This window comes from Ictalurus punctatus, chromosome 17, assembly GCF_001660625.3.
Source record: "Ictalurus punctatus breed USDA103 chromosome 17, Coco_2.0, whole genome shotgun sequence".
Classification (NCBI taxonomy): domain Eukaryota; kingdom Metazoa; phylum Chordata; class Actinopteri; order Siluriformes; family Ictaluridae; genus Ictalurus; species Ictalurus punctatus.
The window spans coordinates 26,234,768-26,261,902 of record NC_030432.2 but is presented as its reverse complement, the minus strand read 5'-3'; the positions used below and the strand labels follow the sequence as shown (position 1 = coordinate 26,261,902).

The window sequence follows — 27,135 nt, the reverse complement described above, 5'->3', positions numbered from 1 at the left end:
GTCTGGAGACATGCTTGGCCAGTCCATCACCTTCACCCTCAGCTTCTTTAGTGTGTTTGGGGTCGTTATCATGCTGGAATACTGCGCTGCGACTAAGTCTCCGAAGGGAGGGGATCATGCTCTGCTTCAGTATGTCAAAGTACATGTTGGCATTCATGGTTCCCTCAATGAACTGTAGCTCCCCAGTGCCAGCAGCACTCATGCAGCCCCAGACCATGACACTCCCACCACCATGCTTGACTGTAGGCAAGACACACTTGTCTTTGTACTCCTCACCTGGTTGCCCCACACACGCTTGACACCATCTGAACCAAATAAGTTTATCTTGGTCTCATCAGACCACAGGACATGGTTCCAGTAATCCGTGTCCTTAGTCTGCTTGTCTTCAGCAAACTGTTTGCAGGCTTTCTTGTACATCATCTTTAGAAGAGGCTTCCTTCTGGGACGACAGCCATGCAGACCAATTTGATGCAGTGTGCGGCGTATGGTCTGAGCACTGACAGGCTGACCCCCCACCCCTTCAACCTCTGCAGCAATGCTGAAAGCACTCATACCTCAATTTCCCAAAGACAACCTCTGGCTATGACGCTGAGCATATGCACTCAACTTCTTTGGTGGACCATGGAGGGGCCTGTTCTGAGTGGAACCTGTCCTGTTAAACTGCTGTATGGTCTTTGCCACTGTGCTGCAGCTCAGTGTCAGGGTCTTGGCAATCTTCTTATAGCCTAGGCCATCTTTATGTAGAGCAACAATTCTTTTTTTCAGATCCTCAGAGTTCTTTGCCATGAGGTGCCATGTTGAACTTCCAGTGACCAGTATGAGGGAGTGTGAGATGACACCAAATTTAACACACCTGCTCCCCATTCACACCTGAGACCATGTAACACTAACAAGTCACATGACACCAGGGAGGGAAAATGGCTAATTGGGCCCAATTTGGACATTTTCACTTAGGGGTGTACTCACTTTTGTTGCCAGCGATTTAGACATTAATGGCTGTGTGTTGAGTTATTTTTAGGGGACAGACATACACATATGGTTGAGTGTATGTATGTATGGGTTGAATGTAGTTGAGCCAAGCTGTAGGGTGAGGTTGAGGCTGATTGAGGGGCAGGCAGGGTTCCCTCATCCAGTTTGAGATATCAGACAGGCAGGCAGAGATTCGTGCAGAGATGAAGGGATCATGGAAGGACATATAGAGCTGGATGTCATCAGCATAGCAGTGATATGAGAAGCCATGAGACTCAATCACAGGCCCCAGAGATGTAGTATAAATAGAAAAGAGCAGTGAATCCAGAGCTGACCCCAGGGAACCCCAGTTGTGAGTTGCTTGTTTTAGACACCCTTTCCCTCCACAATACCTGGAAGGATCTGTCTGGGAGATAGGATTCCACACAGCGCAGAGCCGTTCCGGTGATGCCCAGGCTGGTGAGAGTTGACAGGAGGATCTGAGGATTCACGGTGTGAAAAGCAGCAGAGAGGTCGAGTAGGATGAGGACAGATAATCTTGAGGTTGATCTTGCTAGTCGTAAGGCTTCAGTGACGGAAAGCAGAACAGTCTCCACGGAGTGACTGTTTTTGGAGGCAGACTGCTTGGTGTCCAGGAGATTGTTAAGTGTGAGAAAAGTGGAGAGTTGATAAAAACAGATCTTTCAAGGATTTTGGACAGAAAAGGTCTGTAGTTGTCAACTGCAGCAGGGTTAAGTGTGTGTTTTTTTTTTATTAAGGAGAGGGGTAACCCAGCCCTGCTTAAACGAGGTAGGGATTGTGCCGGTGGAGAGGGAGGTGTTAAAGATGTGTGTGAGTGCAGGTAGTAGTGTGGGAGAGATGGACTGAAAAAGGTGGAGAAGGGAAAGGGTCTAAAGGACAGGTTGTAGGATGGCAACAGGAGGAGTTTTGAGACATCAGTCTCTGAGAGAGGGGAGGAGGAGGACAGTTCAGAGTTTCATGGAGGAAGAGCCTGTGGAGTAATAAAAATATCCCACAGGTAAACTTTATTCAGGTTGGAGAAACATGAACGATGATTAATAAGCATGAGCCTATCCGTGAGTGTCAAAGCAAAGCATCTGAAAATTTATAAATGTAACATTTCACATATTTAAAAGAAAATTACACAACTATGAGAAAACCCATGTATTTGTTTTTATTTAATTGTTGTTGATTAATAAGGAAAGTATAAACTTTGTGCATTATTAAACATGTGATTTATTCAAGTGAACGGGTCATCAAACCCAGACCCCTGATTACCAGTACTCTCTCAATGCTCCATTCAATGTATATCCACGATTGTGATAGTGATCCTGCAGTAAAAATTCTAAGACTTGCAGGTCATACAAACATCTTACTTCTTTTAAGAACATATATACACACATACACACACAAAAATCCATTCATTGATCTTACTGTGTAAGTGTGTATCCTGGTCAGGGTTGCAGTAAACCTGAAAACTATATCAGGAATACTGGGGGACATATATATATATGTGTGTGTGTGTGTGTGTGTGTGTGTGTATGTATATAGATCCATCCTCAACCGTTTATCGGGTCGCGGGGATATGTATATATTATACAGTATATTAGTTTTATGCCTGAACGTCTCTTTACCTTCCTTTAAAAAGTGAAAAAGAAAAACATGTAAATTAATTTGACAAATTCACGTCAAGATCTGATGGCTTTATGTTAGAGCACTTGTGTCCCCTTAATGATCTTGAATTAGTATAGCTACGCCCACATTGTCCGCAGAAGTATGGCTTCTGTCCTGTATGAATGTGTTGGTGTATTTGGAGAGTACTCTGACGAGCAAAACTCTTCCCACACTGTCCACAGTGATACGGCTTCTCTCCTGTGTGAATGCGCTCGTGTCGATAGAGAGTACCTGGACGAGCAAAAAACTCTCCACACTGTCCACAGTGATACGGCTTCTGTCCTGTGTGAGTGCGCTCATGCTGTTGGAGGGAACTCTGGCAAGTAAAACTCTTCTCACACTGTGAGCAGTGATACGGCTTCTCTCCTGTGTGAATGCGCTCATGAATTTGGAGATTTCTCGAACAAGTAAAACTTGTCCCACATTGTTCACAATAATATGGTTTTTCTCCTGTGTGAATACGCTCGTGTCTTTGGAGATTACTCTGACGAGTAAAACTCTTCCCACATTGTGAGCAGTGATACGGCTTCTCTCCTGTGTGGATCCGCTCGTGTCGGTGAAGATGATTACTTTTAGTAAAACTCTTCCCACAGTGTGAGCAGTGGTACATCTGGAAAACACAAAATAATTCAAGATGCTTAAATAATTTTAGATTTTGTACCCATGTGTTTATGGAGTTGTTTTTGGAAATGTCTCCTACAATACTGTAATACGGCTTGACCACCCAATCACCCACCTTTAATGGCTGTAACAGCTTTTAATTTAAGATTTGTAACGTATTCCATTGATTGCAGCTCAATTTTACTAATACCAAAACCACTGTGACTGATCATTTTATAAGAGCAAGGATGAACAAGACAGTTAACCTAACTTACATATAATTTCTCATCACTAATCACACAGAAATAGTTCATGTAGATCTTCATAGATTTATAAAATTCAGAGACTAGCTATACAAAGATGACCTTGCTCTGGACGTCAGTGTTTTTTCAAGCTGAAGCACTGAATGTGAGATGATATTACCTTTCTAAAATCCACACACTAGACGGTAGATTACACAGTACACATTGTAATTGTATAGTACGTCATTTGGGACACAACTTCAGTATTTACTCTCCAAAGCGTGTTTTCGGAACAGAAGTAACGTAATGAGTAAAATGCACCTCGTGCCGCACGCAGACCAACTAATCAATAATGAGATTCGTTAACAACGATTTTCATCATCAATTATTATCGATTTTATCGATTAGTTGTTGCAGCTCTAATTGTAATCAACACACATCCTCTGTAAAAAAAAAAAAAAAATTATAATAATCTGACTATCATTCAGGTGTGAAGTTATAGCTCATGCCACATACATGCTTATTAAAATTCCCTTAACACTGCATCCCTGGGGACTTGTATGGTGGTCGCTAGGCCTGTGTGATATAATCAGTTTGTACAGGATTTCGGGGAGTTTCTTGTCACTGTTACGGCCAATAATGCTTGATTTTGCTGAGGCTTTATAATTACATAACTGGTGAAATTGTTGTGCACGGTCTTTCATATGGAGGTTTGTAAGTAAATGAGATCTTTTAGCTGTACTCATGTTCTATGCATGTTACACGAAGAGGGCTTTGACTGAATGCACATTTTGATGATGTCACTTGATGGACCTTGGCCAAAATCTGCTGTAAGCTCCTCAGAATATTGGAGTGTGCTTGATTTTGCTTTAATTGGAGGAACTGTATAATGATGTTATCATCACTACATGTGAGGGTGGGGGTTATGGTTGTAAGTGTGTGAGGAAGGGTATGGGGGCACAGAGAATTGACTTTTTAATTCTGCTGGCTCATACATTATTCTTTTGTTTTGGTCTGTAGAAGTAAAATGGACTGGGACAAAATGGCACCCATTAAACAGCACTCTTTTCCGGCCCAACTTTATGAAGAGAAAAGACCTGAAAATACGGATATTACCCAAAAGTGGCAGAAAGTTTACAGCACTCTGGCTCTGGAGCTCTCAGAGAACAGATTACAAACTTCTGTTCAACACAGTGAAAATGTTGTATCACCCCACACTGTCGTGGATTATTATTCGGAAACCCAAGTCTATAACACTAGAATTGTATTAAACTTGTTTTATAGCTGTTGCTGAAACAACACTCGGTACGTTTACATGGACAACAATAATCCAATATTAACCCGATTAAGACGATACTCTGATTAAGAAGCTAGCATGTAAACAGCGATTGTTGAGGACCTTAATAAGGCTAAAGTCATACTCGAAGTAAACACAAATCGAATTAAGACATGGATTATTCCTGTTTTAGTCACATCAGTGACGTGCATTACAGATGCAGATACAGTACACAGATACAGGTGTACACACATTAATCATACTATTAATGTCATGTGGGAGGTTTCACCGCATTATTTGGAATATTTTAATCAAAGTATAATTCACTCATGTATAACCAAAGTATAAGGTGTGAGAGTATCAACAAGTTATAATCAATGAAATGAGTTAGTCCACTAAAACATATGCTTAAAGAGTATAACCAAATGTTACTCAGTATACTGGTACCCGTTCATGCTGGGAATGTATGTAATCTTTTAGGAATGTAATCTTCTTTAAAGAGAGAGCTGGCTGTACCACTCAACCATTAAAAACAACGTAAGGATGGAGGCCCAAGTTTTAGAATTAATGGTGGAGCACAGCCAAGGTCTGAATAAATAAAAAAAGAGGAAAAAACCCCACCTGATGAGATCAGTGTTTTAGAATTGCATAAACATGTATCAAGGATAAGTAAGGGAGCTGATCTGCAGACCTGCTCAGCTTTATTGTTTGAACAATAAAGTCTATCTTTTGACATCAAAACCCAGAGACTCATGCAGTGCTTTTTGTTGAAGAAGATTCCATGACACTATCTAACAAGTGGAGAAAGTGCTACTCATTACCATCTAATGAACTTTATTTAGCTAGCTAACAGTTAGCAGGCTTGTTCTTTGGTTTGCTAATCTGCCAATTGCTTGCTTTTCCACTGCAGTTTAGTGCCGCCTCAGCATGGGTGCCACCTTCCACTCGCCTTCACGCAGGAATAACGTTGAATTATGAAAATCCTTTACAAATACTCGGTGAGGCCGTATTCAAAACGTCTGTACTGTTCACTGAACACGGAGCCTATTAAGGATGTAAAGTAACGGCGTTCTAGAACCTACGTAGTGCTCTATATGAATAAGGTAGATTCAGCCGTGACAGGAGCGACTTGGATAAACGTCTGTTTGGAAATCGGTAACAAGCGAGATGTAAAAATCTAAGACAGAAAGCTTTGTTGTAATTTTATGTGTAATGAGATAAATTATACATAATTTTCAATGAATAGAATATTACCATATGCAAAGTATGTATTAAATGACACGCATTTATTCAGATGCAATACAGAGCCACTCGCCATGGTGTGCGCGTGGCTCACAATTAGGATCGGCTTGGCTTGCTTTGAACCTCGACCGAGATGGTATTAAAAAAAAGTACCAGGTACTATCCACAGTGGAAAACCCCCAAAAAGCAAGCAGAGTCGAGCCAAGCCGTACCGTGCAGCAGAAAAGTGCCATAACTGGTGACGTCATCAGAACGTACTGTGTAGTTCTCAGAGTTTAAAAATTAAAAGAGAATTCAGACACATGACTAAACTTTACCTTTGAACCAGTAGCAGCAGGAGTCTGTGGAGATTTTCCTAAAGAGCGCCGTGTGGACTCGGATTTCATTCTAAGAGGTGTAAAGAATCAGGACACTGGAAGAAAAATACAGAGATTCATGACTCCAGAATCTCCGCTAACCTGTTAACTTAGCAGCTCAGGTGGGAAGTTTCAGGTGAACTCACCTTTAGTGATGTTACACAGAGTATCAGAGCTTCAAAGGCTTTGACAGTTGATTCCACTAAATGGGGAAGAAGTGAAGGAAAATGAGCGAGTGAATTCGGATGCTGACGTAAATACCATGCCGAGAGAACTCTGTCACGGACGTTATTGATGTTATTGTATCATAAAACAGTAAAGTTCATTTGTCACGTTTGTTGTATTAGTTGATAAATATAACAAACATCTGCTGGTCTTGTTTATTTACTATTGTGCTTATATATTATATTTAACAAATCTTTTTATTATATTTAAAAATAAAAGAGAATTAAAACACTACTATGTCATTTATTTTATTGTTTTTTTTTGTTTTTGTTTTTGTTTTTTTTAAGTAGAAAAGAACTATTTTTGCTGAGTTTCATTTTCACGGGGTTTCCTGTCGGTGTTCACAAGCTGACTCCTGAGATAAATAAATCTGCCGTAAAAGGTCTTGCTAATTTTGGTTTTGGCAAAACGTCTTTTTGCTGAGGAGAAGAAAAAGGCATATTTCAGAAAGAGCAACAACTTTAAGGCGTGCTTTGTTAGCTCAAAGATACCACCTATTGCTAAGAAGACATTAGACAAAATACATCCAGCACTAAATAACTGACGACTAGATAAATGGCACACTTATATAGCGCTTTACACTGTGTCTCATTCACCCATTCACACACACCAGTGGTAGCAGAGCCGCCATGCAAGGCGCTAACTTGCCATCAGGAGCAACTTGGGATTCAGTATCTTGCCCAAGGACACTTCAGCATGAGGGGTCATGTGGGCCAGGAATCGAACCGCCAACCCTACGATTAGTGGACAACCCGCTCTACAACCTGAGCCATAGCCACCAACAGATCCTTCCAACTCCTGTCAGAAACAAATGCAACTAAATACATTTCCCCTCATCCATCCCTAAATTAATTACAAAGTCATCAATACATTATTTTCTAATATGTATGGGAATACAGTACCTAAATGTGTTAACTAAAATGTGAACAAACCAAATTATCATTTGATGTGTACCGTTGCTAATTTAAAAAAGTTACATTGCAAACTAGTAAGTGGCTGAAAAATAAATACTGTGAAAAATAAATCACTCAACAATATCATTTCACTTCAAAATATCTCAATATAGATAGATTTTGTAATAATAATAAAAATAATTTTTAAAATAAAAAGTTAGGGTTAGGTTTACTCCAGAGCCTATGTGCTTATATTTATCACAGTAGCATGACGATTTCTCAGGCATAGCCACCTGAGGGCTCGAAGAACAGGCACATTCCACATATCAATGGATCATTCCATGCATCCCATTGAATCCAGACAGGGATAACATCCCATGTGCGCTGAATACTTCAGTAAATTTTGGCTCAGGCCCAGCATTATGCACAGTGAGACTGGATGACTGAAATCTATACAAATATAACCAATTTTTAAATTAAATTGAACTACTTCACATGGATCATTTGGTGCCCTGATCCAAACCTGGACCGGGATAATTAACCCTAAACCTAATCCGCTGACCACTCTTACACATAATTCCGATATTCAAATGCTGCACTAACCATCTCGTCAATCCCCTCAACACCACGACGTAATGAGGAAATCCCCTCAACATTCAAGCACAATACCTCCAGAATCTAGCTAATCTGATGCATATAATATTAAGTTTAAAGCCCTTCTAAAGAAGTGAAATTAGATTGATGGTTTGTTCATGTCATGGTCTGAAATAACATACAGTGCTATAAACTCAGAACTTCCTTCACCTGTTGAAAGCCATTTTCACCCGTTAGTGTGTGTGTAGTTTTGCATTCAGGTCTCCTTTGAACAGTGGACTAGTTCAACAAACAGACATCATATTAAACCATAATGAACTTTCTTTTCCTTTTTTCCACTATCCATTGTTACCCAGATGAGGACGGGTTCCCTTCTGAGTCCAGTTCCTCTCAAGGTTTCTTCCTCTTAACATCTCAGAGAGTTTTTCCTCACCACCATCACCACCGGCTCGCTCAATAGGGATCAATTCACACACTTAAAATCTGTATCCTGTGTTTATATATTTCTGTAAAGCTGCTTTGAGACAATGTCCGTTGTAAAAAGAGCTGTACAAATAAAATTTAATTGAATGTGTGTGTGTGCACGTCTGTGTTAAATTAGTTTATGTGCTAGATTAGCTTCTGTGTCATAGAATAGTTTAATAAAATCTTGCCTGTTCTTAAACACGCGTGTCTTATTATTTACAAACGTCTAATGCCTTGAATTGCAGACCTTGCTCTTAAAAAATGTCCCACTGTATTTAGAATATTATTGCCGATGGACACCGAGGTAACATCTAATGCATAATTAACGAATACGCCAAGTGCAACTTCTTACTGGACGAATAGTTGATCAAACCTAAATTAGCCAAATTTCCCCCTTCAAGCAGATCCGCTAGTGTTTTCTACATATTTGGTGGAGAATACAGGTAACTCAAGCTAAACAACTAGTTTTTGTTTGTTTGTTTGTTTGCTTTTTCCCCCAAAATATTTTATTGAGAAGAAAAACAAACCAACTGACACACAGCAACAATCATTCCCAGTTTGTTCTTATTATACTAACAAAGGAAAACAAAATTAAAAAGTACAAACAACAAAAACACCCCCCCCCCCCCCCCTACCCCACCCCACATCACGTCCTTTAGCCACTGGGAGTTGGATAGATATTTAGCAGACTTCCAATGCAACAGAAGAGAACGTCTTGCTATTAGGGATGTGAAAGTGATAATATCTTTTTGTACCGAGCTCAATGAAACTGAGGCATCAGGAATCCCAAATACAGCAACAATCAATGGGCAAGGTTTTAAATCTACCCTGAGAATAGTGGACATGATGGTAAAGAAACCAGTCCAAAAACCATAGAGATCAGGGCAGAAGAAAAACATATGGCCAAGATGACAGGGAGAGCCCTTGTACTCTACTTCCGGACATATTACAGAAGGTCTCGACTTGGACAAATGGACTCTGTATAAAACTTTGAACTGGATAAGTCCAAGACGAGCACAAGAAGTGGTAGACTGTACCCTCCCTGTTGCATGTTCCCAACACTCTTCACTTATCTGTACTCCTAAATCCATTTCCCACGCATTCTTAATTTTGGTGCTCGCCTCACTAACTAGCGCCAGAATAAAATTATAAATCTTAGAAATCATTCCTCTCTGATGTGGATTGTTTGGAAACAAGCTTTCCCAAGCCTGTTCAGGAGGTGCAGAGGGTAAATCAAGAAAACATCTAGAAACGAAATTCCGAATTTGAAAATAATGAAAGAGATGCGTCACAGGGAGGTCATAAGTAGATGACAGATTTGCAAAGCTATCAAAGACACCATCGGCATACAGATTTCTAACTTGTTTAATGCCCTTGTCATACCACACTGAAAATATAGAGTCCAAACATGATGGAGGAAATAGATGGTTGTTGTCTAAAGGACCCAAAGAGGATGCACCTACAAATTTAAAGCGCCGTTTAAATTGATAACAAGTCTTAAGCGTGTTGAGGACAACTTGATTATCAGTATATAGGGAGAGTTTTGTAGGTAGAGAGGAATAATGTAAAGCAGGTAAAGAGGATTCTCTACAAGAAGATAGTTCCAATTTACACCGAGAAGATCCAGGAGATTTAACCCAGTAGCAGAGTTCATGGATGTGCGCTGCCCAGTAACAGAATTGAAAATTGGGTAATGCAAGTCCTCCACTAAGTCTACATATCTGCAATAAAGATTTACGGACCGTTGGTGGCTTCCCACCCCAAATAAAAGTACTAATTATCTTATCCAATGAATCAAAGAATGATTTTTGCAGAAAAAGAGGAACTTGCTGGAACAAGAAAAGAAACTTCTGTAATATGTTCATTTTGACGACATTGATCCTCCCAATTAGAGAAAGGGGTAAGTTACCCCAACTCTGAATGATGGATTTAACCTTTGAGGTAAGGGGAGTGAAATTAGCTGATGAAAGATTAGATAAGGAACGCGTCACATTGATCCCTAGGTATTTAAGCCCTGACTGACTAAATAGAAAAGGTAGATCTGACTGTTGGAGAGAAAATGCTGCAGTATTGACGGGAAAACAGTCGCTTTTGTCCAAATTTAATTTATAACCCGAGACAAAACTGACGGTTTCCAGAACACCTAAGACAGCAGGCATAGAGGCAACAGGTTCAGTTACATACAATAACAAATAATCAGCACATAGCGACAATTTGTATTCTACACTGTATCGGACTATTCCTTTAAACAAGGGAAAAGAACTTAATACGATAGACAGAGGCTTGATAGCGACAGCAAAAAACAGAGGGGATAAAGGACAGCCTTGGCGACACCCACATTCGAGAGCAAAATAATCCGAATAAATATCATTTGTCTGAACCCTGGCTTTAGGGGATGAGTAAAGGAGGCGAATCCAAGAAATAAACTTATCCCAGAATCCGAACTTCCTCAAGACTGCAAACAAATACTCCTATTCAACCATATCAACCCCATCAAATGCTTTTTCAGCATCTAAAGATGCTTACAAATGCATTAAAGACCCACCTCTTCTATGAACACCTAACCAACTCATAATAATTTAAATAAATAAATAAATAAAATGCACTTACACCTCTACTCTGCACTTTGCTTCTTCTGGAATTCAATTAATAGATCTTGTATGGTAGCACTTCTTGTACTGTTCTCTGCTTGATATCGCTTTGCATGCATCTTTCTCATTTGTAAGTCGCTTTGGATAAAAGCGTCTGCTAAGTGAATAAATGTAAAGAAATGACAATCTCAGGAAGCTCAGCAGAATGATTTGAATAAATTATATTAGAGTGTACGGGTATTGAAAAACAACTGACATCCCTTTATAAAACCGTTCTGCTCTTCAGATATAATATAAAGGAATACGTTCTCTAAACGAGATGCCATTACTTTTGCCAACACCTTTACATCTGCATTAAGCAGAGACAGTGGTCTATAAGAACCACAGGAGGTTGGATCTTTACCCTCCTTAGGAAGCAGAGCTATCGTGGCTTGTGTCAGAGTTGGAGGCAAAGACCCACATTCCAAGGATTCGTTGAATCCTTGGAATAGCCAAAAGCAATGGAGCTAATTTTCCAAGAAACGTTTTAAAAAACTCAATTGGAAACCTGTCCGGGCCAGGAGCTTTGTTAGATTGCATAGTTTGAACTGAATTTAAAATTTCTTCAAGATAGAGTCCAGTTGCATGGCAGTATTCGAATCAATAACAGGGTTACAAAGGTTTTGAAGAAATGCATTCAATTTAGTATTGTCTGCAGGAAATTCGGATTTATAAAGCGAAGAGTAAAAACGATTTATAAGTAGCATTAATTTCCATGGGATCTGTAGTGACAATATTATAAGTGTTTTTAACACTAGGTATGAGACGGGAAGTGGCCTGTCGCCGTAGCTGATGTGCCAGTAAACGACTGGCTTGTCGCCATGTTCATAGTAAGAACCACGAGTACGTAACAACAAGCGTTCCGCATCTTTAGTCGAAATAAGATTAAATTCTGTCTGTAAGTCGAGACGCTGTTTAAGAAGTTCTGGAGAAGGGTTCAATGTACGTCTCTGAGCGAGGTTACTGATCGCAGATGTGAGTTCATTAACCCTAGCAGTGCGTTTTTTATTACAGAGAGCGGAGAACGAAATAATCTGCCCTCTGATATAGGATTTAAGTGTCTCCCATAACAATGAATAAGAGGTGCAGTCATTCTGATTGAAGAAAAGAAAGTCATCAATAGAAGTTGAAATTAACTCACAGAATTCACTTTCTGCCAAAAGAAGAGAGTTAAATCTCCAAGGTGTTGGGCTACATTTATAAATAGAATGTTGAATATCTAATTGTAGAGTCACATGGTCAGAAATTACAATACCCAAATAGTCAGAAGTAACTACACAAGAATTAAGAGTACTGTCTATAAAAAAAAAAAAAAAATCAATCCTTGAATAGGAATGATGCACCTTTGAGATGAAAGAAAACTTTTTAAGAGATGGGTTACGGGATCTCCAGGGATCAACGAGACCGTTCTATTCAATTCAATTCAATTTTATTTGTATAGCGCTTTTTACAATAGACATTGTCTCAAAGCAGCTTTACAGAAATATCAACATGGTATACAGATATTAAAGGTGCGAATTTATCCCAACTGAGCAAGCCACTGAGTGGCGACGGTGGCAAGGAAAAACTCCCTAAGATGTTTTAAGAGGAAGAAACCTTGAGGGGAACCCGACTCAGAAGGGAACCCGTCCTCATCTGGGTAACAACAGATAGTGTGAAAAAGTTCATTATGGATTTATATGAAGTCTGTATGGCGTTAGGAGCAGCCGTAGCCCCAGCAGACTGGAATTAAAGAAGATTTGAGCTCCATCCAGAGGCAGAAAGGATCTGGATCTCTAGTATCTCCATAAATTCGTGTGGGGCTCGGCGAAAGGAGAGAGGGTGAAAAAAGATAATTATGACTGCGAAGTAGTAGAACAGAATCTAGTCAGGGTAGGCTTGAGTAAACAAATATGTTTTAAGCTTAGACTTAAACACTGAGACTGTGTCTGAGTCCCGAACACTAATAGGAAGACTGTTCCATAACTGTGGGGCTCTATAAGAGAAAGCTCTTCCCCCTGCTGTAGCCTTCACTATTCCAGGTACCGTCAAATAGCCTGCATCTTTTGATCTAAGTAGGCGTGGCGGATCATATAAAACCAAAAGGTCGCTTAGATATTGTGGCGCGAGACCATTTAGTGCTTTATAGATTAATAAAAGTATTTTATAACCAATGCGAGATTTTACTTTTGAGCCAATGCAGTGTGGATAATATCGGTGTGATGTGGTCGTACCTTCTAGTTCTAGTGAGGACTCTAGCGGCTGCATTCTGGACTAACTGGAGCTTATTTATATTCCTACTGTCACATCCAGACAGTAAGGCATTACAGTAATCTAATCTAGAGGTGACGAATGCATGAACTAGTATTTCCGCATCATGTAGTGACAATATGTTTCTTATTTTAGAAATATTTCTGAGATGAAAGAAGGCTATCCTAGTAATATTATCTACATGAGCATCAAATGATAGGCTGGAGTCAATAATCACTACAAGGTCTTTAACTGCTGCACATGATGAAACAGAAAGACCATCCAGAGTAACCATGTGATCAGAAAGATTACTTCTAGCTACACGTGGGCCTTATAAAAGTATTTCTGTTTTATCAGAATTAAGTAGAAGGAAGTTAGTTAACATCCAATGTCTAATGTCCTTTACACAATCCTCAACTTTTCTACGCTTCAGTCTGTCCTCTGGCTTCGCTGAAACATACAACTGTGTATCATCAGCATAACAGTGGAAGATCATTCCATGTTTATGAATAATTTGACCTAGGGGTAGCATATCTAAAGTAAAGAGCAGTGGGCCTAAAATAGAACCCTGTGGAACTCCAAAAGTAACCTCAGTACGCATGGAGAAATCACCATTTACATCTACGAACTGATAACGATCGGTCAGATAAGACCTGAGCCAGGAGAGGACTGTTCCCTTAATACCAACAACATTTTCTAATCTATCAAGGAGAATAGTGTGATCTATAGTATCAAAAGCTGCACTAAGTCGAGTAACACAAGCAGCGAGACACAACCCTGATCGTAAGTCAGTAGAAGGTCATTTACTACTTTAACTAACGCTGTCTCTGTGCTATGATGAGGTCTAAATCCTGACTGACACATTTCATGAATGTTATTCCTATCTAAGTACGAGCATAACTGCTTTGCTACAACCTTTTCTAAAATCTTAGAGATGAAGGGGAGATTTGATATTGGTCTATAGTTGGACAATTGAGACGGGTCAAGATCAGGTTTTTTAATCAAGGGTTTAATAACTGCTAATTTAAGTGATTTAGGTACACAGCCAGTGCTTAGGGAAGAATTGATTATATTTAGAAGTGGTTCAATTACTCCTGGACAAATCTGTTTAAACAAACATGTAGGTACGGGATCTAGTATGCAAGTTGATGAATTGGATGAAGAGATTAATGTAGATAGTTCGGTCTCTCTAAGCGGAGCAAAACACTCTAAACATTGATCTGATATTGCTACACTGTCATGTAATGGGTTTGTTACAGTACTGTCCGGTTTTAATTTAATGGCCTGTATTTCACGTCTAATATTTTCAACCTTATCAATGAAAAATTTCATGAAATCTTCACTGCTATGTAATGATTGAGTGTTTCTCTCTGTAGTGGTTTTATTCCTAGTTAATTTTGCTACTGTGTTGAAAAGGAATGTAGAATTGTTTTTGTTGTCTCCTATTAAGGTGGAGAAATAGATTTTTCTAGCATCGCCAAGAGATTTCCTATATTTCAGTAGGCTCTCCTTCCATGCTGTTTGAAATATCACCAGTTTGGTTTGACGCCGTTTACATTCTAATTGTCGAGTTGTCTGTTTTAAGGTTCGCGTTTGATCGTTATACCAGGGTGCTAATTTTTTTTCTCTAATTATTTTCCTTTTGAGTGGAGCCACTCTATCTAGCGTGTAGCGGAGTGTTGACTCCAAGCTTTCAGACGCCTGATTGAGTTCTGTGTGATCTGACGGTGATCCAAATCTAATTGATGTTTCTGCAAGGTTATTTATGAAGCTCGGTGCAGTAGCTGATGTGTAGGTACGTTTTATGCACACATAAAACTGTGTTCTGACACATAAAATCGGAACATGTTTTAGACATAGCAGATTGATTCAGAGGCAGGGTATAGCAGATTGATTCAGAGGCAGGGTATAGCAGATTGATTCAGAGTCAGGGTCATTTATTAGAATATGAAAAGAAGGAATGATTCTGTATCAATACACGTTTGTTTTTCATCTCTTGCTTCTTCCTCCTTGTGGACTTTTTGTTTCTTGTTCTCTTTTTCTTTTGTTCTGGCTGTTGTGTCTTACGGTGTAATTGTGTTCCTGTCTTGTGGTGTATATTCAATTCCATCGATACTCACACTTTTATTACTCTTCACTAACCCAAACTAAAGGTTAGAACATGATACATCTTTTATATAGATTTATAAACTGTGGTGTAACTGTGTGCACATGCTATGTAGACCTGGGGTGCGGGGGACGCTTTAGAGTGTAACACAGCTAAGCGCTATCAGCTATGAGCTACATAAACCAGCACAGGAGAATTTATTTGGATTATTATTGTTATTATTAGTATTTAATTTTATTTACTTACCTAACGGTTTCCACAGAGTCCCTCACTTCCGGTCTGGTGAGTTCGGGATGTTAAAAGGCTCCGTGAAGTGATCTCGGTTTGAACAGAACCGGATTTAAAGCGTCAGAGTGTGTGTTTGGTTCTTTATCTGCCACCTCGATCCATTCTCTCTCTCTCACTCAGTCACACTCAGTCACACAGTCACTCACACTCTCTCTCTCTCTCTCTCACACACACACACACACACACACACACACACACACACACACACACACACAGAGAGAGAGAGAGCGAGAGAGAGAGTGAGCAGTTGAGCGTGTAGGAATGAAGCGCATGCGCAGTGTGCTTTAAACCAGTGCAGTTAAAAGTTAGTGGTTAGCACGTTCGCCTCACACCTCCAGGGTCCAGGGCTGGATTCCTGCAAGGGCCATGTGTGTGTATGGAGTTTGCATATTCCCCCCATGCTTTGGGGGCTTCCTTCAGGTACTCTGGTTTCCTCCCCCAGTCCAAAGATATTTCTGTTCAGCCAACTGGGTTGAAGATTTTTCTCCAGGGTGGGCAGAGTAGTTCTAATCTTTCTGCCCATCAGAAGTTCAGCTGGACTGACACCGGTGGTGACACAGGGGGTCAATCGACAGCATGCAAGAATTGTTAGAGGGTCTGTCTGCTTTAAGATCCTCTTTGCGACTTGCACTGCTCTCTCTGTCGTTTTGCCAGTTCTTGAAATTCTGCGCTGGAAAACTGAGGACCATTGTCACTCACCAGTTCATTGAGAATTCCGAATCTGCCAAAAACTGTTTTCAGTATCAGGGAAACATCAGTAAATTATTATTATTTTGTTTAAAGATCTTATTTTTTTCATTTAGTACTATCTTGTGTCTTTAATTTATTTATTCATTTTCATATGGTTCATTTACATGTGATTCATTTTCATGATATTCATATTCAAGTGATACATTTTCATGTGATTCATTTACGTATGATTCATTTACATGTGATTCATTTACTAATTTGCTTCTCTTAAAATCCAGTTTTAGACTGATATTACAAAGGTCTTTCCAGATTATTACTTGCTACACTGTATGAGATAACCCCAGTAAAATTGCCTGAATTCTATAATATAATTTGTTCACCATGTTAGGTTTAAATCCTCTAAAAACAGATTTGCAATTAAATAACACTACATTCTTCAAAGCACTGGGATGTTCTGCTCACTCTCACAATCCTCCAAACACCCACACACCCAAAGTCTCCATAAACAAATGAGACAGCAGTGTATCCTACAGAAACCGAACGTTGTCCACAATGTGAAAACAACTCGGAGAGTAAGCTGAACTAACCAACAAAATTACCAAGACTGATAAACAGTCTGCACACAATAATAAATATAATGTCCTTACCTTTTAAAGACTTGTAACAAATAATATAACAGTGTAGCACGTAAATCCGAGGAGATAACACTAATAAAATTAAATAAACAGAAACTCTAACCCAGTCAGAGCATCAAAACAGAGAAGCACATTAATACAGAAAGTATGTTCTCATTCCCTCAACAGCAGTTTAAATAAAAATATTGCATGCCGTTAAAGGCATACCTTCCCAAGGTCCCTCACTCAAATTACCTCCTATATGTAAATAAGGTACATCCTTCCTCAAACATCAAATTGTAATCACAAACAGCACCATTTGGTGGACGCACAGAACATCTGGGTATTTAGGGGATAGCTGGCCAAAGATTCAAGGAATCTGTAGACAAATCTCCCGCATGTCACTGTGTTTTCCTATATCAGATATGCAAGTTTTGCCTTTCTTATGTTGTATTATGATGTATTGAATTTAATGGGTAATGTAATGTTGAATGAAATTCTTTCTTATTTTTATTAATAACAGTATTGGATTTGGATGTGTTCATACCTGGTTAAATAAATTATTATACTTGATTATATTCTGAAATTATTGTCTCTAGTAAATTATGTTAAGTTCTTGTTACCGCAAATCTGCGACCAGGTTAGGGCAGGCTAAAATCCAGGTTTAGGTGGAGCATTGGGGCACGCAAACTGAGATTTCAGAGTCCAGGTTAACAAGTTGGCATTAAGGTAAGTGTACTTAGAGTGTACAGGCTCGATATGGAATTTCCATTTAGGACAACATAAAGTTGATAATAGGGTCTAAACAGGATGAAGTCTAAACCTCTGGTTATTGTAATATTCTTCTAGTTAATGTGTACATAGGAAGCTATGGCATGATTATATAAAGCTAATTTTACTCAGATATTATTGGTCTATCGCTGTAGATTTTAGTTGTCATGACCTCTGTCTAGAAATAACATTACTATAATTATGTGTTACTATCTAAGGGGACTAAATAATGTACTTTTTAGGAAAGGGCAAGCATGATGTGGCCATTTAAATAGTATTAGTCAATTACATCTGGCTAATGACCAAGACTGGTGAGTTTGTGACCGTGAGATCCGCGTACATGGCCGGCACGGGACGCTGAGCGACGTGGAATCCAAATGAACGAGCACAATATAAAGTATAGAATAAACTAGAATTAATCAAATGCAAAAGATCAAAAGTATCAAAATACAAATAACTAGGAAACAAATACAACATTGAGGTTGTTTACAATTGGAGTCAGATCTAATTTAAGAGAGAGTCAAACAGAATTGGAATGACAAATTTAATCTAAATGTATTCACCTTGAATAAAAAAGACAGAAACACGTCATTGGATACCGTCGTTGGACCAGTGAGTGGACCCTTACACTACGCATTTATTTTTAAACGCTGCCTATTTCCATTGATGAAGAATTAGCCAGATTTGATGGTGATATTAGTCTGCACTTCTTTTCAAACTTTTTTTAATTGTATTTTTTATTACAGATGTATTGTCTGAGTCCTTCACATTAGAATAAGATGGTGAATTGTTAATGTTGAATTCGGATTTGCATGGATTACATGTGTCTGGATCAGGCAGCGTTTCATGGTGGTTTCTTTTACTGTTTATGTGACATGTTGTTGTGCTGATGTGGGTCTCATTACAGGGACATGTTTGTTGGTTTGATTCAGTTGCAGTCTCTTTGCAACACTGTGGTTTGTGTGACATTTCTTTTCTGAACTGTAGAATAGAATAAAGTAGTGTGTGATTATACAAATATATATTATATACAGTGTGCTCTGTATATGTAATATAATGTACACTAAACACAATTCACAATATTTAAATAACAGTGCAATGGTCACAAACACAAGGAATGTAACATACATTTCACAATCTGTGAATGAATTAAAAGTCCCTGTATACTGTAGCTAAGATTGTGCTGTGAATTAGATGTGCCGTAATTTCCGGACTATAAACCGCTACTTTTTTCACATGCTTTGAACACTGCGGCTTAAACAATGACGCGGCTAATTTATGGATTTTTATGAGCTAACGCGCTTCATGCTGCCAAAACATTTAGCCTCGTCAGATCGGACCAATGAAATTACCGAACAGGTCACAGTGGATTCAGTGGTTCAAATTAAATCAAACGCACTCACACTAAATTCTTCAGATCAGTCATTTTGCGCTTCATGCACACCCCCTCATCACGGAAAACACACAAAGAAATGCATATGATGCAGCTTTCAAGTTAAAGGCGATCGATCTGGCTGTCGAAGAAGGAAATAGCATGCGAAGAGCAACTTTTGCTCCAGTCTGCCAGTGGATCCTAACAGCGTGGAGCAGTGTCATAAAATCTACCATCACCAGCGGGTTTCGAAAGGCTGGACTGCTGCGTAATGAAGAGGACAGCACAAGCTCAAGGGCGAATTTGCCTCGAGACGTAAGTGACATTGAGAGCGACAACGAAAGAGAGACTGAGGAAGTGTGTGACGAAGTACCAGTAATTCTGAGGCTGTTCAATTCCGACACTGAAGAAGGCGGCTTTAGTGGTTTTAGTGCACAGGAGGAAGATGAAGATAGCGATCAATGACTTTTTCTGGTAGGCAACTGTATTTTTTTATTTTTTTAACCAGCCGTGTTACAGGCACTGTTCGGAAAAAAGCATTTACAGTACGTATTTAATTAAAAGTTTTTTAAAAAATCTTTGTGTAACATCTTTCTGTGTAAATATCTCATGTTACAACGTGGACACCTGCGGCTTATAGACGAGTGCGGCCTATATATGTACAAAAAATGTTTTCTTTTTAAAGTTAGTGGGTGCGGCTTATATTCAGGTGCGCTCAATAGTCCGAAAATTACGGTGTGCGTGATTTGGGAATTGCAGTCCATGTCAGCCATGTTTGTAGGCCACAGTGCAGGATGGGAAATGTAGTTTGTGGCATGAGTAAACCCAACACCAACTTAATATGATCAATTGCAGTTTAAATGAAATGGATACATTTATAAAGTTAATTTTTATGCCTTTCCCAAATGGTGCTGAGCAACTGAAACTAATTTGTGTTCATCAAATTAAAATAAAGCTCACAGATGATTACTGAAATGTAAACTACTGAAATGTAAAAAAGACTGAAAAAAACTGAAAAAAAAAAAACTGAAAAAAGACTACTGAAACTACTGTCCACCATCCCAGATGATGGAACTCTTCTTCTGGTCCTTGGTGATTTCAACATTCATCTAGACAAGCCACATGCAGCTGACTTTCTTGCTCTCCTTCCCACATTCGACCTCAAGCAGTTCATCATACCAGCAACCCACAAAGCCGGTAAACAGCTTGACCTCATCCTCACACGTAATTGCACCACACATAATCTTCTCATTACTCCTCTCCACACCTCTGACCATTTCTTTATCCAGTTCTCTATTTCTCTCCCCTCACCACCATCAGTGTCTCCTCCCTCTATCTCTTTTCGTCGCAATCTTCACTCCCTTTCCCCCTCACATTTCTCCTCCGTTGTCACTACCTTACTTCCCTCCGAAAGCCACCTTTCCTCACTTGACCTAAACACCGCAACCGACATGCTATGTTCCACTCTAACATCTTCTCTTGACAGCATATGCCCCCTAACCTCCAGACCTGCTCGCACATCACCCTCTAGTCCTTGGCTCTCAGAAGCTCTGCGTAGCAACCGGGCCAAACTAAGAGCATCTGAAAGGAAATTGCGCAAATCAAACAACCCAACTGACCTAACCAATTACCAGACAATTCTCTCCTCTTTTTCCAATAGCATCTCCATTGCTAAAGCCACATTCTACCCAGAGAAGATTCTTAGTTCTCCCAACACCCGCATTCTTTTCAAAACCTTTTCCTCTCTACTCTGTCCCCCTCCTCCCCCTTCCCCTACTTCTCTCACTGCAGATGACTTTGCGACTTTCTTTACCAACAAGGTTACATCAATCAAAAACCTGTTCTCAGCCCCAGACATGCATAGACTGACTCCTCCTCCGGGTAACTCCCAACTGACTTCCTTCTCTCCCCTCTCAGAGACTGATCTCTCTAAACTCCTCCTCTCTAGCCATCCCACAACCTGTCCTCTTGACCCCATCCCTTCTCACCTTCCTCAGTCCATCTCTCACACACTATTACCTGCACTCACACACATCTTTAACACATCGCTCTCTACTGGCACATACCCTACCTCATTTAAGCAAGCCCGGGTTACCCCACTGCTTAAAAAACCATCACTCAACCCTGCTATAGTTGACAACTACAGACCTGTTTCCCTACTCCCTTTTCTTTCAAAAACTTTTGAAAGAGCCGTTTTTAATCAACTCTCCAATTTTCTCACACAGAACAACCTCCTGGACATCAAGCAGTCTGGCTTCAAGAGCAACCACTCCACGGAGACTGCTCTGCTTTCCGTCACTGAAGCCTTACGACTGGCAAGAGCAACCTCTAGATCATCTGTCCTCATCCTACTTGACCTCTCTGCTGCTTTCGACACTGTGAACCATCAGATTCTCCTGTCAACTCTCTCCAGCCTGGGCATCACTGGAACGGTTCTGCGCTGGGTGGAATCCTATCTCTCTGACAGATCCTTCAAGGTATCATGGAGGGGAGGTATTTCTGAAACTCAGCAACTCACAACTGGCGTTCCACAGGGGTCAGTTCTGGGTCCACTCCTCTTTTCTATCTACACTACATCTCTAGGGCAGGTGATTGAATCTCATGGCTTCTCAAATCATTGCTATGCTGATGACACCCAGCTCCATTTGTCCTTCCAGCCTGACGATCCATCCGTCTCTGCACGCATCTCTGCTTGCCTTTCGGATATCTCAGTCTGGATGAAGGGAAACCATCTTAAACTTAACCTGGCAAAATCTGAGCTTCTCGTCATCCCAGCCTGTCCCTCAATCAACCACAACCTCACTGTACAGCTCGGCTCACTCACACTCATGCCAACCAGGACGGCCAGGAACCTTGGGGTGATTCTTGATAATGGCTTGACCTTTGCAGACCATATCTCAACAACTGCAAGGTCCTGTAGGTTCATCCTTTACAACATCAAGAAAATCCGACCCTGCGTCACCGAACAGGCTACACAGATACTAGTCCAGGCTCTTGTTATCTCTAAACTGGACTACTGCAACTCACTGCTTTCAGGCCTCCCAGCCAGCTCCATCAAACCCCTTGAGATGATTCAGAATGCTGCAGTGCACCTCGTCTTCAACCAGTCCAAGAGAACCCATGTCACACCCCTCTTCATCTCCCTCCACTGGCTTCCTGTAGCTGTCCGCATCAAGTTCAAGGCCTTGATGCTCAGCTACAAGACCTTGTCAGGAACAGCGCCCCCTACCTCAACTCTTTCCTGAAGGCCTACATTCCCTCTTGCAATCTGCGATCGATTAGCGACTGACGTTTAGCAGTTCCAACTCAGCGTGGCGCAAGGTCCCTTTCCAAAACCTTCACACTAACTGTTCCTCAGTGGTGGAATGCACTTCCAATATAAATCCGGACCGCAGAATCTCTCACCATTTTCAAAAAACAACTAAAGACCCACCTCTTCAATGAACACCTAACAAACTCATAATAATAAAAAATGCACTTACACCTCTACTCTGCACTTTGCTTCTTCTGGAATTCAATTAATAGATCTCGTATGGTAGCACTTATTGTATTGTTCTCTGCTTGATATCGCTTTGTTTGTATCTTTCTCATTTGTAAGTCGCTTTGGATAAAAGCGTCTGCTAAGTGAATAAATGTAATGTAATGTAATGAAATATTCAATTCAATTTTATTTGTATAGCACTTTTTACAATAGACATTGTCTCAAAGCAGCTTTACAGAAATATCAATATGGTATACAGATATTAAAGGTGTGAATTTACCCCAAAATATACACACATATTACTCCTAATTATATATATTTAAAGAAAGTGAACAAAATGTAAACGTGTCATATTTATGAAGGGCCTGAGTAATTTCTTTGAGTGTGGTACAGGTGGTTAAGAGTATATTTTATTTATTTATTTAACATTTCTTTAACCAGGATTGTCTCTCTGAGATTACTTAAATAATTTTTAAAGGATTTGATAGACCAACACTCTTTAATCTATACAGCAATGTTTCATGATCCACTGTCTCGAAAGACTTTGATAAATCAATGATAAGTTTCAGGCATGATCTCTGTGTCTCAGTTCTGAAGGTCTCTAGTTTATGTCACGATGTACCGGAACCGGTGTATCAGACAAGAATTTAACAATCAATAAAAAGGAAAGTGCAGTAATCCCCTTTATCTAGAGATCACACAATGTTGTTTAAGACCTTCAAAGCAGCTGTTGTAGTGCTATGTAATTTATGAAACCCTGATTGATTATTAGATAAGACTTTGTCTGCATTCTGATAACATGTCAACTGTTCACTGATAAGACTTTCTAAAATTTTTCAAAGGACACAAAGCTTTGAAATTGGGCTGTAATTAACTAATGTAATGGCATCTCCCCCGTTTAATAAAGGAACAACAAAAGCTGATTTCCAGATTTCCGGTATGACACCAGTGTCTAATGAAAGATTTAAAAAGATAAGTTAAAGAGATTAAATAATATAAGCTGCTAATTTAAAAAACACAGATTCCACACAATCAGCCTGGTGATTTGTTTATATCAAGCAGTTTGAGTGCTCTGTAAACATCAGAACTCTTAATCTGTTCAAAACTGAACTCCTCATATTCGTGATTGTGTTCGGCAGTCCAGAAAATCCGGGGCCGTCCTGCAGGATCTTTTGGAGGAGGCCTGCTTCACTGAAACACCCACTGTGCCATTCACCACCTATTATGACCAGGCAAACTGGGTGACCTCCTCCCCTAATTTCCTGCCTAAGACCAACTATGTGGTCTCCTCTGCCGATCTCCAGACAGAGGTCAACATGGCGACCTCCTCCTCAGAACTCCAACCTGGGACCCACGAGGTGGTCTCACCCGCAGAGCTCCAGTTGGAGGTCAGAGTGGCAACCTCATCCCCAGAGCTCCAGCACGAGACCCAATAAGTAGTCTCACCTGCTCATCTCCAGCCGGAGGTCAATGTGGCAACCTCATCTCCAGAGCGCCAGCATGAGACCCACGAGGCGGTCTCATCCCCAGAGCTCCGGCATGAGACCCATGACACGGTCTCATCCCCAGAGCTCAATCATGAGACCCGAGAAGTGGTCTCACCTGCCGATCTGCAACCGGAGGTCAATGTAGCGACTTCCTCTGCAGAGCTCCAACCTGAGACCCACGAGGCGGTCTCATCTCCAGAGCTCCAGCATAAAGTCAAGTTCCTGTCCGAGGTCAAAGAGGTGACCTCCTAAGCCAAGTTCCTGTCCGAGGTCAAAGAGGCGACCTCCAAAGCCAAGTTCCTGTCCAAGGTCGAAGAGGCGACCTCCAAAGCCAAGTTCCTGTCCGAGATCGAAGAGACGACCTCCAAAGCCAAGTTCCTGTCTGAGGTCGACGAGACAGCCTCTCACGGCAAGTTCTGGTCTGAGGACGACAAAGCGACCTTCCACGGCAAATTCCGGTCTGAGATCAACAATATGACCTTCCACGCCAAGTTCCGGTCTGAGATCGACGATGTGACCTTCCATGCTATGTTCCAGTCTAAGATCGACAATGTGACCTTCTACACCAAGTTCCAGTCTGAAACAGGGTTCCTCTCCCGCCTGAAGCCAACGTCACGACCAACCAGGTTCTCCTCACACCTGAAACCAACGTCACAACCAAGCAGGTTCTGCTCACGCCTGAAGCTGACGTCATGACCAAGCAGGTTCTGCTCACACCTGAAGCCGACGTCACGACCAAGCAGGTTCTGTTCACACCTGAAGCCGACATCACGACCAAGCAGGTTCTGCTCACACCTGAAGCAGACATCATGACCAAGCAGGTTCTGCTCACGTCTGAAGCCAACGTCACGACGAACCTGTTTCGGCTCAACCTGACGCCGATGTCATTACCAACTAAGATCTGCTAACGACCGAGTCTGCTGACACAGGCAATCAAGTTATCTTCACGCCCAAGTCTGCTGACACGGACAACCAGGTTCTGCTCACGCTTGAATCTGTTGACACAGCCAACCAAGTTCACCCTGCAGAGTTGATGGAGAACGATGCTCGGCTGAGAACGCCACTTTGCTTTCCTGCCCCGCCGCAGAGGATGGCACTCTGCCTTCCTGCTCAACTGAGGACGCTGCTGAGTCTACCGGTTCAGCTGAAGTCATTATGCCCAGACAGCTAGGATCACCAGGGGAGGGGAGTATGTTCTGGCGCCCTTGGGGGGTGTTCTGTCACGAATTCCCCACGAGCTAGCGCTGTAGCATGCAGCGTATTCGGAAACTCGAAGCGCGAGCCCGACATGTGAGCTCTCAGTGAACGCGCGCTTTTGGGTCTTCAGTGACATAGACTTTGTTTACTTTTGACATGTGCTTTTTTTTATATTTTATGTCCTGTCTCGGCACCTTTGTTGTCATTGGTTGTTTCCCATAGGTGTGTTATCATTGTTCTCAGTTGTCTTGTGTTTCACCCTGATTACGTTTGTCATTTAAACCCCTCATGTCTCTTTGCACTTCGCAAAGTATTGAGTGTTACCACCATACCAAACGTTTGTACCCTGTTCCTCATTTTGATTCATGTTCTTTGATCTTGTTTCTCGTTCTCGATCCTAGCCTTGCCCAATTTATGCCTGTTTGCCAATCGCCTGATGTTTCAATTCTTCTCAATTTTATTACTCTAAATTTGTTCATAATTTCCCACATAGGAAAAGAAAGGAAAGCAACACAGGGCTATAAGATAAGTTGCTATGCATGTTGTAGCCAGTATGAAGGAGCAGACAGACACATCATATATTAAATCTATGGGAATTGATGGGGTTCCAGTTCAGTGTCCAGGTGTACCCCCACTCCATGTTAAAGTAAATCAACTGATGATTATTCACCTTTTAATTTACTAGGCCTTGATCTGATGCATAAATTGAACATGTCACTCAAATTTAATGATGGGCTTTGAGTGTTCCCAGTTTCCAAATTTGACAGCGATGGTGGCATCCCTCATCCTGAACTCGCTAATATACCAGGCACATTATGGACAGGACAGGTAACATGTACACCGTATCAAGCTAAAGTAAAAAACTGTCATCCTGTGTTTTGTAAACAATACCCTCCGTCCTCAGAAAAGGAGGAAGGGATACACCCAGTTATTCAAGCATCATTACAGCAAGGTTTGATTGACTGATGACACACACACTCTCTGACTCTGCTTATGCCCATGGAGTATGTCATCAGTTTGGAGCTGTTTGGAAGCAAAGAGGTTTTAGACAAAGTAATGGAACACCACTTTAACATACTGAACAAATAGTTTAATTGATTTCTGCCATGATGATTGTACCTAATGCACTTCTCACTGTACTCATTTCAGATGCACATGGCTATATCAGGCATTAGTCGTTAACTGATCGCAGGTTGCGTTCGGAACGTAAGCCTCAAGGAGAGTGTTGAGGTAGGGAGGTGCTGTTCCAGAAAAGTTCTTGTATGTGAGCATCGAGGCCTTGAATTTGATGCGGGCAGCTACAGGAAGCCAGTGGAGGGAGATGAAGAGGGGTGTGACGTGAGTTCTTTTGGGCTGGTTGAAAACGAAGCGTTCTGCTGCATTCTGTATCATCTGAAGGGGTTTGATGGAGCTGGCTGGGAGGCCTGAGAATAATGAGTTGCAGTAGTTCAGTTTTGAGATGAGAGCCTGGACTAGTAGCGGTGTAGCCTTTTTGGTGATATACTGTAGGGTCTGATATTCTTTACGTTGCTCAGAAATTAACATACAGGCTCGTGCAGTTGTTGATATGTGGTCTGCAAAAGTCAAGTTGTCATTGAAAGTCACCCCAAGGTTTCTGGCTGTTCTGGTTGGGTTGAATGTAGCTGAGCCAAGCCGAAGGGTGAGGTTGGGACTGATTGAGGGGCAGGCAGGGTTCCCTCATCCAGTTTGAGATATCAGACAGGCAGGCAGAG

General features: G+C 40.9%; 1 protein-coding gene across 1 annotated transcript in view; it reads right to left on the bottom strand.

Moving 5' to 3' along the window:
- The window catches only part of LOC108278057 (zinc finger protein 239), a 32,414-nt gene extending 16,363 nt beyond the window's left edge, over nucleotides 1-16,051 (bottom strand). Inside the window, exons 1-4 of the mRNA XM_053687416.1 lie at nucleotides 15,749-16,051; nucleotides 6,506-6,561; nucleotides 6,321-6,415; nucleotides 2,688-3,253 (exon numbers count right to left, since the gene is read on the bottom strand). Coding sequence (XP_053543391.1) covers nucleotides 2,688-3,253; nucleotides 6,321-6,389 — 635 coding nt within the window. The 5' untranslated portion in view covers nucleotides 6,390-6,415; nucleotides 6,506-6,561; nucleotides 15,749-16,051. The remainder of the gene's footprint in view (nucleotides 1-2,687; nucleotides 3,254-6,320; nucleotides 6,416-6,505; nucleotides 6,562-15,748) is intronic.
- Nucleotides 16,052-27,135: the final 11,084 nt, after the last annotated feature.